The sequence below is a fragment of the Drosophila santomea genome, chromosome 2L, assembly GCF_016746245.2.
Source record: "Drosophila santomea strain STO CAGO 1482 chromosome 2L, Prin_Dsan_1.1, whole genome shotgun sequence".
In the NCBI taxonomy this organism is placed as follows: Eukaryota; Metazoa; Arthropoda; class Insecta; order Diptera; family Drosophilidae; genus Drosophila; species Drosophila santomea.
The window spans coordinates 820,226-835,906 of NC_053016.2; the positions used below are offsets into that span (position 1 = coordinate 820,226).

At 49.4% G+C, this 15,681-nt stretch overlaps 9 protein-coding genes across 10 annotated transcripts; 5 read left to right on the forward strand and 4 right to left on the reverse strand.

Annotated features, from left to right (window-relative positions):
- The first annotated feature begins 223 nt into the window (after positions 1-223).
- LOC120450782 lies at positions 224-1,178 on the forward strand. The gene is made up of 4 exons (XM_039633945.2): positions 224-412; positions 463-675; positions 749-863; positions 920-1,178. Exons 1-4 carry the CDS (start codon positions 300-302, stop codon positions 1,085-1,087), a joined length of 609 nt encoding a protein of 202 aa, XP_039489879.1. The 5' UTR covers positions 224-299; the 3' UTR covers positions 1,088-1,178.
- A 70-nt stretch (positions 1,179-1,248) lies between these two features.
- Positions 1,249-3,003, forward strand: LOC120455761 (probable ATP-dependent RNA helicase DDX28). The gene is made up of 2 exons (XM_039642214.2): positions 1,249-2,160; positions 2,223-3,003. Exons 1-2 carry the CDS (start codon positions 1,282-1,284, stop codon positions 2,970-2,972), a joined length of 1,629 nt encoding a protein of 542 aa, XP_039498148.1. The 5' UTR covers positions 1,249-1,281; the 3' UTR covers positions 2,973-3,003.
- A 75-nt stretch (positions 3,004-3,078) lies between these two features.
- LOC120455757 lies at positions 3,079-5,649 on the reverse strand. Its single transcript, XM_039642198.2, has 5 exons — positions 5,190-5,649; positions 4,990-5,136; positions 3,958-4,936; positions 3,666-3,899; positions 3,079-3,605 (listed from the first exon to the last, which is right to left on the reverse strand). The coding sequence occupies exons 1-5, from the start codon at positions 5,544-5,546 to the stop codon at positions 3,163-3,165; spliced, it is 2,160 nt and encodes a 719-aa protein (XP_039498132.1). The 5' UTR covers positions 5,547-5,649; the 3' UTR covers positions 3,079-3,162.
- A 78-nt stretch (positions 5,650-5,727) lies between these two features.
- On the forward strand, positions 5,728-6,746 carry LOC120458081 (peroxisome assembly protein 12). The gene has a single exon (XM_039645597.1). The coding sequence runs from the start codon at positions 5,796-5,798 to the stop codon at positions 6,687-6,689; it is 894 nt and encodes a 297-aa protein (XP_039501531.1). The 5' UTR covers positions 5,728-5,795; the 3' UTR covers positions 6,690-6,746.
- Positions 6,709-7,734, reverse strand: LOC120458082 (post-GPI attachment to proteins factor 2). Its single transcript, XM_039645598.2, has 2 exons — positions 6,949-7,734; positions 6,709-6,887 (listed from the first exon to the last, which is right to left on the reverse strand). Exons 1-2 carry the CDS (start codon positions 7,601-7,603, stop codon positions 6,751-6,753), a joined length of 792 nt encoding a protein of 263 aa, XP_039501532.1. The 5' UTR covers positions 7,604-7,734; the 3' UTR covers positions 6,709-6,750.
- A 4-nt stretch (positions 7,735-7,738) lies between these two features.
- LOC120458083 (post-GPI attachment to proteins factor 2) lies at positions 7,739-9,150 on the reverse strand. The gene is made up of 2 exons (XM_039645600.2): positions 8,352-9,150; positions 7,739-8,294 (listed from the first exon to the last, which is right to left on the reverse strand). The coding sequence occupies exons 1-2, from the start codon at positions 8,980-8,982 to the stop codon at positions 8,158-8,160; spliced, it is 768 nt and encodes a 255-aa protein (XP_039501534.1). The 5' UTR covers positions 8,983-9,150; the 3' UTR covers positions 7,739-8,157.
- A 426-nt stretch (positions 9,151-9,576) lies between these two features.
- On the forward strand, positions 9,577-10,834 carry LOC120453105 (cleavage and polyadenylation specificity factor subunit 4). Its single transcript, XM_039637642.1, has one exon. The coding sequence runs from the start codon at positions 9,706-9,708 to the stop codon at positions 10,594-10,596; it is 891 nt and encodes a 296-aa protein (XP_039493576.1). The 5' UTR covers positions 9,577-9,705; the 3' UTR covers positions 10,597-10,834.
- A 325-nt stretch (positions 10,835-11,159) lies between these two features.
- On the forward strand, positions 11,160-14,138 carry LOC120453093 (integral membrane protein 2B). Of its 2 annotated transcripts, XR_005616526.1 has the most exons (4): positions 11,160-11,393; positions 12,613-13,324; positions 13,388-13,924; positions 13,976-14,138. XR_005616526.1 is itself a non-coding variant. In XM_039637627.1 (3 exons), the coding sequence occupies exons 1-3, from the start codon at positions 11,286-11,288 to the stop codon at positions 13,525-13,527; spliced, it is 960 nt and encodes a 319-aa protein (XP_039493561.1). In that variant the 5' UTR covers positions 11,160-11,285; the 3' UTR covers positions 13,528-14,138. The 2 variants fall into 2 exon arrangements, 1 of the variants encoding a protein (XP_039493561.1); XM_039637627.1 differs by having other exon boundaries at positions 13,388-14,138.
- LOC120453084 (RCC1-like G exchanging factor-like protein) lies at positions 14,125-15,669 on the reverse strand. Its single transcript, XM_039637614.2, has one exon. It carries the CDS (start codon positions 15,627-15,629, stop codon positions 14,229-14,231), a length of 1,401 nt encoding a protein of 466 aa, XP_039493548.1. The 5' UTR covers positions 15,630-15,669; the 3' UTR covers positions 14,125-14,228.
- Positions 15,670-15,681: the final 12 nt, after the last annotated feature.

Sequence of the window (15,681 nt, forward strand, 5' to 3'; positions counted from 1 at the left end):
GTGAAATATACTTTGAATTTGGCGTTAAAAATGAGTTGTGAGCATTGGGTGTTATGAATTGTGATATTTGAATTGGCTGCGTTGAAATCATGTAGTTCGGTCAATTTAATAAATATTTTAAATACGCCTATTGGTACCGCCAAGCAGTAAGCAAGAAACAGTAAGCAAGCAACTTGAATACCCTATACCTACGTTCTTACAGGGGCTGGTATTCCCGACCTATCTGTAAATGGTCACATATGTTTTTGGTCGCCAATTTTTGTTTGTCATTATAATTTATCCAGGAAAGTGTGGAAAGTATGGATAATATTGAAGAGGCAACCGAAGCAGCCTTCAAACGGCTCCAGGCGATCATTCCCCAGGTGAAGCAGGCCTACGAGGAAGCCATTGGACAGATCTTCTCGGACTTAAAGTAGGAGCAGGGGTAGTTTATAAATTGAACCAGCACTTACGATTGTGTAGCTCCTCAGATCTTGAATCCTGCGCCTCCATCCTCGAGGCGCACGAATCCACAAGCCTGGACACAGAGCAAATAGTCAGCAGCACCCGGCGGCTCATGACCAAGGTTGTCCTGGATGTGAACCAGTGCTTCTTCTCCGGCAACGACGTGGAGACCAAGCTGACCACTCTGGAGATGCTCAAGGAGCAGTTTGCCCCCCACGAGGGCAAGAACTGGTTGGTGAATAGTTTTAAGCAGTTGGTTGGTTGTCAAGCAGCACTTCCCATGGCTTTTAATCGAAATCCGCAGGAACTTCAACTGCCTGTCTCCTGAGGAACTCACTCGCCCGCTGCGCATGCACAACTTGGACCTGAGCATCAAGTTCATGGAGAAACAGCTGCAGATCCAGGAAAGGGATCTCGAGGCATGTATTTAGGTGCATGTGCCTTCGATTTAAAGGTGTAATATCTTGGATTTCAGATTGCTATGACCAAAAGCATTGCAAATCGAAAGCGTATAGATGATATTAACGCCGATCGAGTAAGAGTGGGATGTATGATGAAGGAGCAGATGGCCGAGTACCAGGACATAAAGCCACGGTTATTGGAAGTTGAACGGCTGATGAATGATTCGTATTTGCAGCAATGAAAGTAATTGTATAAATAAACTAGATTATGTTTGAATACTCTTAGTGTATTAAGGTTGCTGTTTGTTGAATAAAAATGATTTTCAAACTTACCGCCACAGCTGGAATTGAATTCGACGGGCGTTTTCCAACACTGGCATGCGTGTGCACAGCTGACTTGCCGGCAACTGAAAACATTGAATAATATCCCAGAAGCATGCTGAACTTGTCCGTGGTGCTCCGGGTGCAAACCGCCCGCCAAACGGCTACATATGCCACAGCAGCGGCGGTGGCGAAAACTAAGACGCAAGCGAAGCCCCCAAAGGCAAAGTCCTCGAGGGACAAGGCGAAAAAGCAGAAGGAGGACCCCCTAATCTCGTGCAGAAGAAAAGAGTTCGATTTAACCCGATACGAGCGGACAGATGCCAAGTTTGGGAGCCTTGCGCTGGCCTCCAAGGGCTGGCTGCACAACAAATCCAAGGGAGACTTCTTCATTCTGAACGCCAGCGTGCGAGGTGAGGAACTGCAGCAGGAAATGCAGGCCGTCGATGAGTTCCTCGCCTGCACGGGGATGAGCATTCACCCACAACTCCTAGAGAACCTGCGAGTCGAGCTGGGCATCAAACTACTGACGGGAATCCAAAAGCAGGGAATGCACATTGTCCATGGAAAGGAGCACTGCCTCATTGCCGCCGAAACTGGGTGTGGAAAAACTCTCACTTATCTCCTTCCTATTGTGGACAAACTCCTCCAGAAGGAAGAGATCACCGAGCGAAAGCTCAACACTCCCCGTGTCCTAATTCTCACTCCCGGCAGAGAACTAGCCACGCAGATTGCTGGAGTCACGGAGAAGCTCACCCAGGGCACCAATCTGAAGGTGCAAGCCTTACTTGGCGGCAATACCAAGCAGCTCATGATGAACCCACAGTTCGCGGAGGTGGACATACTGGTGGCCACCCTGGGGGCACTTAGCAAACTTGTGACCACAGGCATCTATCGCATGGAGCAGGTTCGACACCTCGTTCTAGATGAAGCGGATACCCTGCTAGATGATACATTCACGGACAAACTCACCTACTTCCTCAGGAGATTTCCCGTATGTCTTGGTTGCGGATTCCCAAAGGAGCCACTTTAAATAACTTTTTTCTTATTCGCCAGTTCCACTTGCTGCAAAAAGAAGATGCTGGCACCCAGATGATTCTGGCCTCGGCCACCATGCCCACGAACACCAGGGAGATTCTTCACAAAGTCATCGACGTGGACACCATCCGGGAGGTGGTAAGTCCGCACCTGCACCGTCTGATGCCTCATGTGACGCAGAAGTTCCTGCGCATGTCGAAGGCCGATCGACCCGCCACACTCCTGTCACTCGTGAAGCATGATCTTGCCAAGCGGCGCCCCCTTATCGTGTTCAGCAACAAATCCACCACCAGTGACTTCGTTTCCATTTTCCTGAACAACAGCGGAGTGAACTGCTTAAATCTGAATGGGGATATGTTAATGAAGATCCGTCTGGGTCGATTCGAGCAATTCCAAAACGGCCACTGTGACGTCCTCTCCACCACCGATGTAGGAAGTCGTGGCCTGGACACCACTCGAGCACGACATGTGGTAAACTTTGACTTCCCGCTGCATGTCTCCGACTACATCCATCGATGTGGCAGGATCGGGCGGGTGGGCAACATGGACAAGGCGCTAGTCTCGAACCTGATATCATCGCGCCGCGAAATCGACGTCGTCCAGCGGATTGAGCACGCAGCTCGAACAGGTGGACTTCTGCCGAATGTGAATGCCAACATCCGAAACATTATCAACAAACGGATTGTGGCCGAGATGAAGGCTGCGGGCATTCCCGTACCGCCTTTGGGGTCTCAAAATGGACATCCAGCTCAGGAAGAAGCCTTTTAGTTCTGCGTTTGTTATGTATTGCGAGTAAAGTTGAATCAGTATGAAATCATCCTTAGTTTAAAAACCCACTTCAACAATTCGCCTACGAAAGACCGGAGAACAAGACTAGAGTAAACAAAGAGTTTTATTGAGATCCGCAGGTCTCCTCCTGGACCTCCAGAAGGTCTCATAATACTATTCTAAGCCCCTTTCAGATCCTCAAGAAGTGATAGCCACTGATGGGCGACCACTTTCTCACGTTCGTTAGCGGCTTGAAGAGTTTTCGTTTGGCGATCAGAATATCGGAGCTGGCACCGCCACCGGCACCGGCACCACCGTTTGCTGTCGACGAAGGCGACTCTGCCGAGTGGGGAGCAGTCGAAACCTTCGGCTTCAGCAGCACCGGGCGGCAGCCTGCGAACTTAAAGCGAATGTTGCCCGCGCAGTTGAGCTGAAGATTCGGTGACTGGAGGTCAGGGAAAGCCTCGCAGAGAGTAGGCTTCGGTTTGAGTGCCTTGCTAGGATCGTCCCCATGGCACATGGCTGCCGCAAGAGTACTCCATTCCAGCCGACGCACTCCCGGCACTGATTCAATCCTGTAAGCGGGTTGTTTGGCCTTCACATACCGCCTAGTTACCATCTTTTCATAGGCTTCTGCAATAAATTTTAGTTACTTAACAGCTTTTCACGGAACACTCTGGTGTTTCTTCTTACGCGCATAGTGGACCATGAAGGGCTGCAGAGCAGCACCGCATCCGTGTTCCAGCCATTCATACAGGTATACGTCATCACGGCCGCCGAGGAAGATGGCAGCGGGAGTCAGATCCGGCCACAGGCTATCCGGGATATCCTCTACACGAAGTTTGTAGATATAGGGAATAAACTCACGAAAGGCATATTCTCCGAGGGCAATAAGCCCACGCACTGCTCTACTAATATACCTAAAGTCTAAATTCAGAAATCCATATAAAAGGATCCAGGCTAACAAATAGTAAGGATGATTTACCCCTTTCACTGCAAACATGCCGGCCCTCGAAGAATCTCGCTAGGCGTCTTTTGATCAAGAACAGGCACTCTGCTTGTAGGTAGCCACTTTGAGATGCCAGTTGCCCAATAGTTTCGCACAGCTCGTCCACCAGGCCATTGCCGACTGGACTGGCGAAGTAGCTGGACAGGTGTTCTGTCTCCGGCTGGGGATTCACTTCTTCCTCATCCGATTGCAGCTTGTAGATTGTGTGTTCCATTGTGTTTTCACCCGGAAACATCTGCGGGTCCTGCTCCTGTTTATCGACTTCCATGACATCCGGATTTTCCTGAGTTTCCGGATTAGGGCACTGCTCAGGCTCAACCTTAAGTTCTTCTTCAAACTCCATTTTGATGGTGGTGGTTTGGCCTGGATCTGGGTCGACAGGTGGAGCCTTGATGGTTTCGTAGGGCGCCATTAGCTGACTGACAAGTACCTCCGCCAGGTTGAAGTACTCCGGCCGGCAGGCATTGTGATTAGCAGTGGCGTTGTAGTTGCATGCACGGAGCAGTCGCCAGCATCTCTGGCTCAAATGGTCCTGCTGCTTAAAGGCCAGCAACTGGACCATCTTACTCACTATCACTCGGTAGATAGATCCCATCAGGGGCGTCTGAAAAGCATGGCAGACGGCGGCCGTCTGGGATTTGCTGTCCGCAAAAAGGGCTGCCGTAACCAGACTCTGGACGCACTGCCTTAGCTGATCCGTGTGCTTATCCTCCACGGGACAGATGCTCTGAAAGTCTGCATCATCGGGTGTGCACAGATTAATTTCCTTCTGAAACTCCGCGCTCAGTTCGAAGATCTTATCCGAGTGAAAGTAAAAACTGCCGTCATAGTCGATCCGATCCCAGTCGCTGTCCATCGCACCCAGCATGGGCGGTACATCGGCGTCTTTAAGCACTTCGTTCACCAGATCGTAGGTTACCACTCCGCCCGAGTGGCGAGAGTATATTTTGACATTCTGAGAAATCAGTAGGTTAGAGAGATTAAAGAGGTGAAATACGGCGGACATACATTGATCAGCTCCCAGACTTTGTAGGAGGCATCTTCCGCCAAACGGGCGCAAACATCCTGAGACAGTTCGACATCGGTCTGGTCGTGCTGCTCCCAAAAAATCTTAATGCTGCGCGGATCAAAGCCAGCATAGCTCTTCTGGTGACCCTAAAGTAAGGAGATTTGGTACCATGAGAGTGCCCAGAGAGTGGTATCCTCACCATTCGACTTGAGTTGCCGGAGGCTTCTGCGCCCGCGATGCCGCCTGCGAGTCCGTGCCCACCGCTTCCTGCAACCGCAAATGAGGCGTCAAACAGATTGTAGTTACCCAGACTGGATGTTGGCGTGGTGGGCGTTGTCACCATGTTTAGGTGGGTGGGCGTGGCCGGCAGGCTCCCCACTGCAACGCCCCCGCTGACTGCGGATACGGAGGAGGATGATGCGGATGCCGAAAGGGAATTCTTCCCAGTCAACTCCAATTTCGCCGACTTGGATCGCGACTTGGTAGACTTCTTGCTGACCTTGCTGTGCGATGACTTGTTCAGCTCGTCAGGATTGCCGGCGCCAGAGGTTTTCATCTTCTTGGTTGTATATAATACATAAATGTATATATTTTCATCAGTTGGTAAATAAACAATGAAGCTGCAGCAAAAGATAAACAAATCTTGCAGATTATTAGCAAAAATATCGATGGTGCCGACAACTTATCGATATATTGATGAACACTCGACTATTTTCAAGCCAAAAGCGATATCAACCAGTGCTGATAAGAAACAAAACAAATTGCATTCGAATTTATTTTTATCGTCTTAATGCTATAAACAACAATGGCAGAAGCCGCCAATGTGCGCCAGAACCTCCAGAATGTGCCGTCAATCTTCGAAATTTCGGCGGCGGAGACGCTGGACAACCTGATTTACCCGGCACTGAGCAAGATATTCGACTACTTCGGACTGCGCCTGGACTTTAAACTCTGGGGGAGTCTGAGGATTCAGGAGGAGCTGTCGCCGTTGCTGACTTGGCTGCTGCAGTACCTGTACCTGCGAAAGAGAGCCTCCTCCTTCGGGGAGAGCTTCTACGGATTGCAAAGAACGGTCACAAGCACAGGGGACCTGCTGAACCGCAGGCATCAGTTCGCCTCTGCCACACTGCTAACTTTCATGCCTTACGTGGAGCGGAAGCTGAGGAGCAGGATCACCAGGCACGAGGAGACTAGTCCTTGGGAGCAACGCCTCCTAAGCGCATTCCATGCTTTCCATGCCGCCAAGGCGGCACACACATTCCTTTACCTCGTAAAGTACGCCTCAAACCACTCGCCCATCTTCAGATTGTTGGGTCTGACCCTTCGCTATCCCAGCGAACCGCCCAAGGAGGATCAGTGGACCTATGTGGTCCTCAAAATGCTTGAGGTCCTGGCCTTCTTTCTCCAGTTTGTCCAGTGGTGGTACTCCAACGACCAGCGGCGCAAAGTCGGTGGAACCCTGATTAATCCGGAAGCGATGCCAAGAAAGCAGCTGCCCAAGGAAGTGGAGCAGAGCCTTCCGCAGAGTGGAGAATGCCCGGTCTGCCTGCTGTCCATCCAGACGCCCACTGCCTGCTCCGTATCCGGCTACGTCTTTTGCTGGAAGTGCATCGTTAGCCACATGAAGGAGCACGGCACCTGCCCGGTCACCCAGTATCCCATCAGTCTGGACGACCTGGTGCGCATCTACGAGACGTAACGTCTTTTTGTGTTTTTTGTATATTGTTGTTTAATACATTTCATAATCAATTGGGAACTGTTTACAACTCGCTGAGGAAGAAACCCAAACGTTGATCGTAGTATATGTAGACGTGGTAGAAGTCAAAGTAGACCGTGCTCAGATAAATAAAGAAGCACTCGCAGGATATGAACTCGCCTATACCGAACACGGAGTAGGCTGCAGAAAAACCGGGGATTATAATTATAAACATCCTTCCTCTCGGTTAGGTTCTACTCACCCAAGGGAAGGCAAAACTTCTGGTGTACAAAGTAAAAGATCCACATGATCACCACCCACGTGTAGTAGGTGAGCACCAGGCCGCTCTTCAGCCGCAAGGAGAGTTCATCATGCATCTGCCGACTCCTTTCGCGCATATAGTACTTGGCGCACACAAAGGAACCTGCCATGTAAATGGCACACGATCCGAAAAGCGACAAGGCAATGGCTATGTGCAGCAATGAGTCGCCATCCTCTTGGGCAAAGTTGCCCCATAGCAGCATACTGAAACTACTGACAGCCATAACGATGGCCATCAGGCAACCGAAACTACGCACCGGCCTGGGCAGATTCCTCCGATAGAAGCGGATATGCAGCCATGCACTGGCCATGAGAAATGGGAATTCCAGCCAGCAAACCAGAGCCCATACTTTGTGCTGGGACTTGGCAGCCGCCGATGTAGTGGGAAAGATGTTGAAGGCATGACAGGAGGTATACGTGGTGGACTGGAAATCCGTGGTGATGGCCATCACCAGGTTGTATGCCATGCCAACGGGCATCTGCAAAAGTCCCAGCGCGAGAGGTGGACCAACTGGGATGCGGAAATGCCGCCTCGCTTGCAAGTCCTTGATGGAACTGGGCAACAACTTGGCTTGATCCTCCACAAAGTGCTTCATTTTAGAGAAGGTAAATCCTAGATTTCTGTTGTCCCTTTAGACAAAGTAAGACACTCGAAAATGACACATAAAACTAAGACTTTTGCTTGATATTAAATATTAAGAGTTGACTACAAGTACCAAAAGAATAAGCAGTTAAAAATTTCATAATTTATCTGAATTCTAATAAATACATTTTTAGACTTACAAAATACGAAATTAGAGCATCAAAGCCAATCGCAAGTTCAGTACGTATAAAATAGAACCTTATTAAAGCCTTGTTCTTAACTGAGCATGTGTATAAATAATGCATTACATAATGATGGAACTCGGTTCGAATTTAACTAGATCCTTTAGGTGTAAAATCGTGTTAGAGTCTAAAGCTAAAAGCGTGTGTATGCATCAGATCCTGTCATACTGAATCGTTTCCTCTCGGAATCCCACGGAAGCAATTTCCTTTTGGTAAAATTAAGTAAACATTGAACTTAAGCTAATACCGCGTATGTACACAATACTCGAGGACGACCGGCTGGCTAAAATGGCGGCGCAGGCTGGGACTGATATAATTCATTGGTCTACGATTGTGATAGGTAAAGGCCGTGCTTGGCATCGCACACCACGTTCAGGGCGTAAAAGTCCCAGTAGGAAGTCATGTGGAAACCCATGTTGGTCAGCACTACGATGTACTCGAACAACGCGAAGAATGTGTAGACTGTATGAAGAAAGAGTTTATGATCGCAATGGTGATCGCAAGCTGATTCCCACTCACCTCCCGCCTCGCAGTGTGAGTTGTGTCTCACGAAGCAGTATCCTGCCATGCCAAATGAAATCACATTCACCAAGAACAGATTCCTCTTGTACCTCAGCGACTTCTCCTCGTGCGGCAAGAGCACTGTCTTCCGGATATTCCTGTTTAGCAGGTAGGAAACCAACATGTAGCACTCGGAGCAGGCAATGAACACCACAAACGCGTTTCTGTGGGTCTCGTAGTGATCCGCCGAGGTCCAAAACGATAAGCAGAAGAGGGCGAGATCCTCCACGACATTCAAGACGCAGGCCAGGATGCCCAGCAATCTTCTGCTCCGGCGAATGTGTTCTCGGTAGTGCTCCAAATAGATTTTGGCCACTGCCAAACGGAGTGGTAAATGCAGGAAGATGGCCAGTCTCCAGACGGTTTTTTGGGGCTCATAGTTCCCAATGGCCGCCGAGACGGAGGGCAGATAGTTGGTCACATCGCAGTGGGTGTAGGTGCTCCTCACGAAGTCAAAGGTCAGAGACCAAATCACGCAGAAGAAGAAGCCACCTAGGGGCAAACTAAGAGCCACCAGTGCCAATCTCGCGAAGGGAAGCCGGAAGAAAACGCTTTTGGGATCAGTGAAGCGCTCGTAAGTAGGCAGCATTTGACCTTTGGAGTGGGTGGACTACGTGGGGAGTTGGTTGGTTGGGTGGTTCCTTCAGCGGCGCTCGCTCCACATTTTTCAGTTCCTCGCTATATTAACTAAAGGCTTTTCACGCGGATTGCTTACGTTGTAAACATTGCGAAAAGTTGTAAACAAGTGATCGATACCAGCTGACTATCGGCCTCTGGCGGCGGGGGTGGTTTATAATCGAATTTACCACTGCTCAATGTTTTAATCTAAAAGCCGTTCAAGTGTTGCTCTTGTGTAAGGGCAATTCTTTAAATTCGCTTGTCTAATTGCAGATAAGCCGTTTTATCATCAACACTAACGGGGCGGATACTTAATTTCCATGCAATGATTTAGCCGCCAACAGTGCTGACCAACAGCAACTGACTTAAATAGTTAAATAATTTAAGTAGTGTTAAGTTAAATAAGTGTATACAATAATATAAAAATATACGTCTTTTTATTTATAACCATTCTTATAAATTTAGCAACATCTTGTAAAACAAATGTATACTTTGTGAAGTCGGTAGATTTGGCTATTAAATAGCCAGATGGCCAAGGCCTGTCTAGCTGTCTATCGATATCGATAACGCCGGCTCCGTGTCAGCACTATTCGCACTGAAACAACAAAACACGCGCAAAAAAATAAGAAAACTGCATTGTTTACCAGGTTAATAAGCTTTCTCATCTATCCGAGAATCCGCGAATCCGGCAGAGATGGACATCCTTTTGGCCAACGTGAGTGGGCTGCAGTTCAAGGCGGAGCGGGATCTCATCGAGCAGGTGGGCGCCATTCCGCTGCCTTTTTACGGCATGGACAAGTCCATTGCGGCGGTCTGCAACTTCATCACGAGGAACGGCCAGGAGTGCGACAAGGGAAGTGCCTGCCCCTTCCGACACATTCGCGGCGACAGGACGATCGTGTGCAAGCATTGGCTGAGAGGACTGTGCAAAAAGGGCGACCAGTGCGAGTTCCTGCACGAGTACGACATGACCAAGATGCCCGAGTGCTACTTCTACTCGAGGTTCAACGCCTGCCACAACAAAGAGTGCCCCTTTCTGCACATCGATCCCCAGAGCAAGGTTAAGGACTGCCCCTGGTACAAGAGAGGCTTCTGCCGCCACGGTCCCCACTGCCGGCACCAGCATCTGCGGCGTGTCCTGTGCATGGACTACCTGGCGGGCTTCTGTCCCGAGGGCCCCTCCTGCAAGCACATGCATCCCCACTTCGAGCTGCCCCCCCTGGCGGAGCTGGGTAAGGATCAGCTGCACAAGAAACTGCCCACGTGCCACTATTGCGGCGAACTGGGCCACAAAGCAAACTCGTGCAAACAGTATGTGGGCAGCCTGGAGCACCGCAACAATATCAACGCTATGGACCACTCCGGAGGACATTCAGGCGGGTACTCTGGACACTCCGGTCATTCCGAGGGCGGCGAGGACATGCAATCCAATCACCACAATCAGTCGCATGGACCCGGGTTCGTCAAAGTGCCCACGCCCCTGGAGGAGATCACCTGCTATAAGTGCGGTAACAAGGGTCACTACGCCAACAAGTGTCCCAAAGGCCACTTGGCCTTTCTCTCCAACCAACATAGTCATAAGTAGGACGCTCTGCTCTGTATGATTAGACTTTAAGAGTGCAGAAATAAAGGTCGAAACGTGGTCTGTATGGACCGCTGTGTAGTCCAGAGGTCGTAGGATCGTAACTGCTGCAGGTGAACGTTTTAATCATTTTGTGTTTAAATGTATGTTAAGAAAACTCGCTCGCAACTTCGAAAATGTCCCAAAAACTGCCAGTAGAACGTATTGTGTTATCAGCGAAATAAACTTCCATAAACTATTACTAAAGCCATTCGTCTTGGAAGGGAATTTAGATGTTTGTTTTGGTTTTCAAGTAAAAGATTAGTAGAGTTTGTTTTTGGAAACCCTTTCTCCTTACATTGAACCACACTTGGAAAATATATTTGATGTGTTTCAATAAAAGTATCGCATTTTGGTTTGTAACACTTAATTCCGTGCTCATTGCATTTGCTTCCTGTAGATACAAATTTCTATTCGAATTCGAGTTTGAATTTTGTGCGGCACACTGTCTTATCCGAGTTCACAACCACTCATCGGATGCCTCACTTTTGGTCACTTTTTCAAAAGGGTCAACTCGGCGACTGAGAACTGGCCACATTGGGTCGTCTGGATCGAGATTTCAGCTCGTCAACAATTGCGCACTAAATTTTCAGTAAAAACAAACAAAGTGGTCGTTCGGAGGCGTCGAGAATACAGAATATAGCCGAGCAGCCATGACAATTCTTGGAAAACTGCGTGGAGAGCCCACGGACCAGGAGAAGGTGCCTCTGCCCATGAACCTCAACGACGAGGCCCTCATGCACCATGGCTCCCTAATCGCAGTGAGTTTTGCATGGCGTCGCATCTGCGAGATGTGGCCTTATTTTTGCGCAATCGTTCTGTGTCCTTGTCCACCCCTCGCGCCATGTCCACGTCCATGTCCGTGTGTTTCGTCCTTCGGCCCGAGAGCCACAAGTTTCGTGATAAGTGGGTGGCGCTGGGGGCAGGTGCAATCCGATTCGGAATCCGAATTACAGCCTCAGCAGCTCGCCATCGATTTTTCCCCGCCGAAGCTCCGCACTCCTCGGTGTCCTTGTGGCCCCCGAACCCCCCGTGCACTGCTGCTCCACTCCAAGTGACGTGTGCCCATTCACTTTCCTGGGCTCTCCGCGCCAAGGACTCGCTCGCTCCCCGAGGTCAGCGCGGAGGGTGTTCCTGTTGCTGGCGGAGATTGGCCCTGACGGCTGGGGAAAGCCACTTTCGGTGCCAATTCCAGCCCTTTGTGTGCTGGCGCTGTGCACTTTGGCCTCGATTTGTGCTCGAGCACGAGGAGTAGGTAGTGCGCTCGGGTATCCAGAGAAAGTCGTGTCTTATCAGCTGGCAGCCATAAGCACCTACTCATTCCTAGCTCCCAGCCGATTTGCTCATCTACAAGCTGTATCAGGTTTTTACGAATTGCACAGTCAATAATTTACTGCATTCTGTGGAGATATTACTTATCTTACAATTTGTATTTTCACGAGTCATAAATACGGAGATATTGTATACAATTTAATGTAAACTATGCACTATCTAGTAGAACAAGGTCCACTCTAGAGCATGCAAATGCTTTAAATTGAATCACTTGTGGCAGGGGCATCTTCTCTGACCCCATAGAGAAATCTCTAGCTAACTACACATCTTCTGAGTCAAAGTAGACTAAGCAACGCAGTTAATTATTGGAATATAAACCGGCTGAGCTGGCAGAAAATATAATAATAATATTCAGCAAATACACCCCTTTTGAGTTGTGGAACTTGCACTATCAACATTTCAGCCAACATTTAACTGCCTTTATTTGTATTCTTCTACGACTTATCGTCGTTTTTATGACTTTCGACTGGAACAATGGGTGATAAGGAAACAGATATAACAAGTCGGTCCATTTAGATAACTTTAGAATACAAATAGAAGTACTACTACAAATAAAAGTACTACTTTCCTCCGAAATGGCGAGTGACTCCTAAAGGCGTAACCCAATTCTGACATCCCCTTCCTTAAACCGCAATTTTCCTTGCACAGCCCAAGGTCGCCTACAGCGACAATGAAGCCGACACGGAATCCATGGTCTTCAACCGGCCACAGCACCATTGTCTCAAGTCCTTTCTGCTGTTCCTGATCGCCGTGGTCGTGATGCTCCTGGGTGTCCTGGGCGGATGGACTCTGTACCGAGCCTATGCTCCTTCGCGCAGCAGCATGCGCTACCACGCCCTGTGCGAGATTCCCTACCCGGAGGACTCGATGGAGATGGCGCGGGTGTACCCGCGCACCGTGGAACCCTTCGCCCTGAACTGGCGCTCCTTGCTGCCCGAGTTTGCCCAACCGATTCCCAACAGTGGATCGCTAGACGAGAGCTTCTTCCGCGAGGACATCGAACTGGACGGCGACAGCGATGAGGAGGGCTACGCACGGGTGGATGTTCCGGACTTCAAGGATGGACGCCGAGGTCGCTTCATGCACGACTTTAAGGAGAACCAGTCGGCCATCATCGACACCACCACCGGGCGGTGCTTCATCATGCCTTTGGATCGGGACACGACCCTGCCCCCGACCAGCTTCGTGGATCTCATGAAGAAGATGAGCACTGGCTACTACAACATAGATACGGAGCGCGTGCGACGGCAGATGCGCGTGGTCATGCCCCGCATCACCGACGTCTCGCTTATCTCGGAGCGGATTGCCAACGAGTGCTTCGATATGAAGGTTTACATGATGGAGAAGTTCGTCTCGGGCGGTGAGTATCAGTAACTTTCAGGTGCACGTAACTTTACTTATCTATTATACTTATCTATTGCAGTCTCGAAGCGATCGGCTGATCCCCTGCCGGAGTCTGCCAAGTACGCCGAGTTCATGGGCAAAGGCGTCGTCGAGTACGACCTGGCCAACATCGCCGAGGTGGAAGCCTACGAGGCCAACGAGGCTAGCCAACATGCCTGAGCTTTGGAGGAGGATCTTTTAAGCTACAATATTCATATGAATACACAACCTAAACAAATTATTACTTAGAATCTATTTATACATTTAGCGGAGCGAGGAGACCTGTTCGAACTTCAAAGAGCCATGCCTACAAGTCTAGATCTGGTTACCACTGGTTAGCAGGACACACACCCCACTCCGGGTGGATATATCATCATTGGCCAAGCGAGTTTAGCGAATCATAGACCATAGACCCTAGTAAAGAAGCGTAACGAAAATGTACCTAGAACGCAATCAAAAGCGATCGACGAAATTGTGACAAATACATACGTGCAATGTTTTAGCCTTGAGTGCGGGTTAAAAAGGATGTGAAGAGATTGGATCGGTACACACGCACAGACACACTGCGGCATTCCAAGTACATATTTTATATATATGCTCTTCAACAATTCTAACAATTAATGTATAGAACGGATTCAGATCGAAGCTATTTACAGCAAAACCAAAACCAAAACCAGGCGGAAAGCGAAGTGGAACGGAAACTATCAGCATGCGTCAGAGAAACAAATAAATTAATCTAAATGTTCTTTAAAACTACTTACATGTATTAAACGCGAATTTGTGATCTTTAACAGTTTTCTATTTATTGGTTGGGCTGCCATGGGCAATGATATTTCGACTAGAATATATTCTAAATGAACTAACCTAACAAACAGCTTAATCTAGAAGAACGACTTGCACAAGGCAATGGTGTGGTCCACTCCGTAGGCCACTTTGGTGACCTTTCCATTGATGGCCGTCTTGAAGGGGAAGAACTGATCCTTCTTGTGACCCAGTCCCAGATGCCCGAATCTGTTCTTGCCCCACATAAAGAGGTCTCCATCCGAGTTGACGGCGCCCATGTGAAATACTCCGCATCCGATGGAAACCACAGTGGTTTCGTTGCTGAAGTCATTGCGCCCGAATAAAGGCGGCAAAAGATGCTGTGGCTTGGATGTTTGCTCCACGAAGGGTCCGAAGCCGAGGATGCCAAAGCCCCAGGTGTACACGAGACCCTGGTCATTGAGAGCCATGCAAAATGAGCCTCCCGCAGCCACGTCCTTGATTTTTCCGAGGGACTTTGTTAGTTTGAGGGCTCTTGGAATATTTATTTGGGTTTCGGCCAGCTCAGAGTCATCTAGCTGTCCGTACTCCGAGTTGCCCCAGCCAAAGGCATCGCCCGCCTCGTTGAGGGCCAAAACGCAGTCTGAGGAGCAGCTGAGCCTCACAATCTTTTCCTTTTCTATATCTCCTCCAATCAGGGTTATTTGCCCAGCGGTATGGTAGTTTCCCTGCCCTGTTTGTCCATCCGCACCCCAACCACAGGTGTAAACGCGTCCCTTTTTGGTCAGGAACATGCTGTGATCCTGGCCGCACTCCACCTGGACCACCTCATCCTCCTTGCCGCATATATCTTCCTGGGATATCCTATGGATCAGGGCACTCTTGCTGTACCGCTCCTCCTCGATGATGGAGCGTCCACATTGGCCGTAGGAATTGTTTCCCAGGGTGAAAATGGTTCCATTCTGGGTGAGAACCACCAGGTGAGCTCTACCCGCCGACATGTTCTTCACACGCATGTCCTCATCGGTTTCTCCGTGGACTCTCGGCAGTTTAATGGCTGTGGGATAGATGATCACGTCCAGGTTGGCTGGATCATTGGGATTTCCCTTCACCTGGAAACCTAGCTGGGAGTCGGTGTTCAAACCACTGCCAAAAAGCGTCTCTCCGTCATCTCTTTTTACGGCGTAGGCGGTGAATCCGTACCCGGCAGCCAAGTCTGTGATTTCGTTGTTGTTGGAGAACTGCAGTCGGGTCGGATGGTGTACCATCTCCGTGTAGCGTTCCTTGGCCTTCTTCACGTTGGTTTGAATGCCGAGGGCTCCGGTTTCCTGAAAGCCCCAGACGTAGACTCGGTGCTCATGGTTATCCGTGGTTTTCGGCGAGTACTCCTTGATCTTCGTCTTGTCCTGCGCCAGCACAATTCTTTTCGCCTTGGCAGTGTAAGATCTGCTGATGCCGATAACAATTCTCTGGGTTTTCAGCATGGTATTCCCGGTAAAGACCATGTAACCCAAAATCATAACAAATAACGCCACCTAATATCGATAGCCTCGATGACTGGACAAGTGTTGC

Coding starts and splice junctions, on each gene's coding strand:
- LOC120453105 (XM_039637642.1), top strand. CDS start 9,706: ATGGACATCCTTTTGGCCAACGTGAGTGGGCTGCAGTTCAAGGCGGAG.
- LOC120458081 (XM_039645597.1), top strand. CDS start 5,796: ATGGCAGAAGCCGCCAATGTGCGCCAGAACCTCCAGAATGTGCCGTCA.
- LOC120458083 (XM_039645600.2), bottom strand. CDS start 8,982: ATGCTGCCTACTTACGAGCGCTTCACTGATCCCAAAAGCGTTTTCTTC. Junction 8,295..8,351: donor CTCACACTGCGAGGCGGGAG/GTGAGTGGGAAT, acceptor TTCTTCATACAG/TCTACACATTCTTCGCGTTG.
- LOC120453093 (XM_039637627.1), top strand. CDS start 11,286: ATGACAATTCTTGGAAAACTGCGTGGAGAGCCCACGGACCAGGAGAAG. Junction 11,394..12,612: donor ACCATGGCTCCCTAATCGCA/GTGAGTTTTGCA, acceptor TTCCTTGCACAG/CCCAAGGTCGCCTACAGCGA. Junction 13,325..13,387: donor GGAGAAGTTCGTCTCGGGCG/GTGAGTATCAGT, acceptor TATCTATTGCAG/TCTCGAAGCGATCGGCTGAT.
- LOC120458082 (XM_039645598.2), bottom strand. CDS start 7,603: ATGAAGCACTTTGTGGAGGATCAAGCCAAGTTGTTGCCCAGTTCCATC. Junction 6,888..6,948: donor GAAGTTTTGCCTTCCCTTGG/GTGAGTAGAACC, acceptor GTTTTTCTGCAG/CCTACTCCGTGTTCGGTATA.
- LOC120455761 (XM_039642214.2), top strand. CDS start 1,282: ATGCTGAACTTGTCCGTGGTGCTCCGGGTGCAAACCGCCCGCCAAACG. Junction 2,161..2,222: donor ACTTCCTCAGGAGATTTCCC/GTATGTCTTGGT, acceptor CTTATTCGCCAG/TTCCACTTGCTGCAAAAAGA.
- LOC120455757 (XM_039642198.2), bottom strand. CDS start 5,546: ATGAAAACCTCTGGCGCCGGCAATCCTGACGAGCTGAACAAGTCATCG. Junction 5,137..5,189: donor CCGGCAACTCAAGTCGAATG/GTGAGGATACCA, acceptor TCCTTACTTTAG/GGTCACCAGAAGAGCTATGC. Junction 4,937..4,989: donor AAGTCTGGGAGCTGATCAAT/GTATGTCCGCCG, acceptor CTGATTTCTCAG/AATGTCAAAATATACTCTCG.
- LOC120453084 (XM_039637614.2), bottom strand. CDS start 15,629: ATGATTTTGGGTTACATGGTCTTTACCGGGAATACCATGCTGAAAACC.
- LOC120450782 (XM_039633945.2), top strand. CDS start 300: ATGGATAATATTGAAGAGGCAACCGAAGCAGCCTTCAAACGGCTCCAG. Junction 413..462: donor CAGATCTTCTCGGACTTAAA/GTAGGAGCAGGG, acceptor ACGATTGTGTAG/CTCCTCAGATCTTGAATCCT. Junction 864..919: donor TCCAGGAAAGGGATCTCGAG/GCATGTATTTAG, acceptor CTTGGATTTCAG/ATTGCTATGACCAAAAGCAT.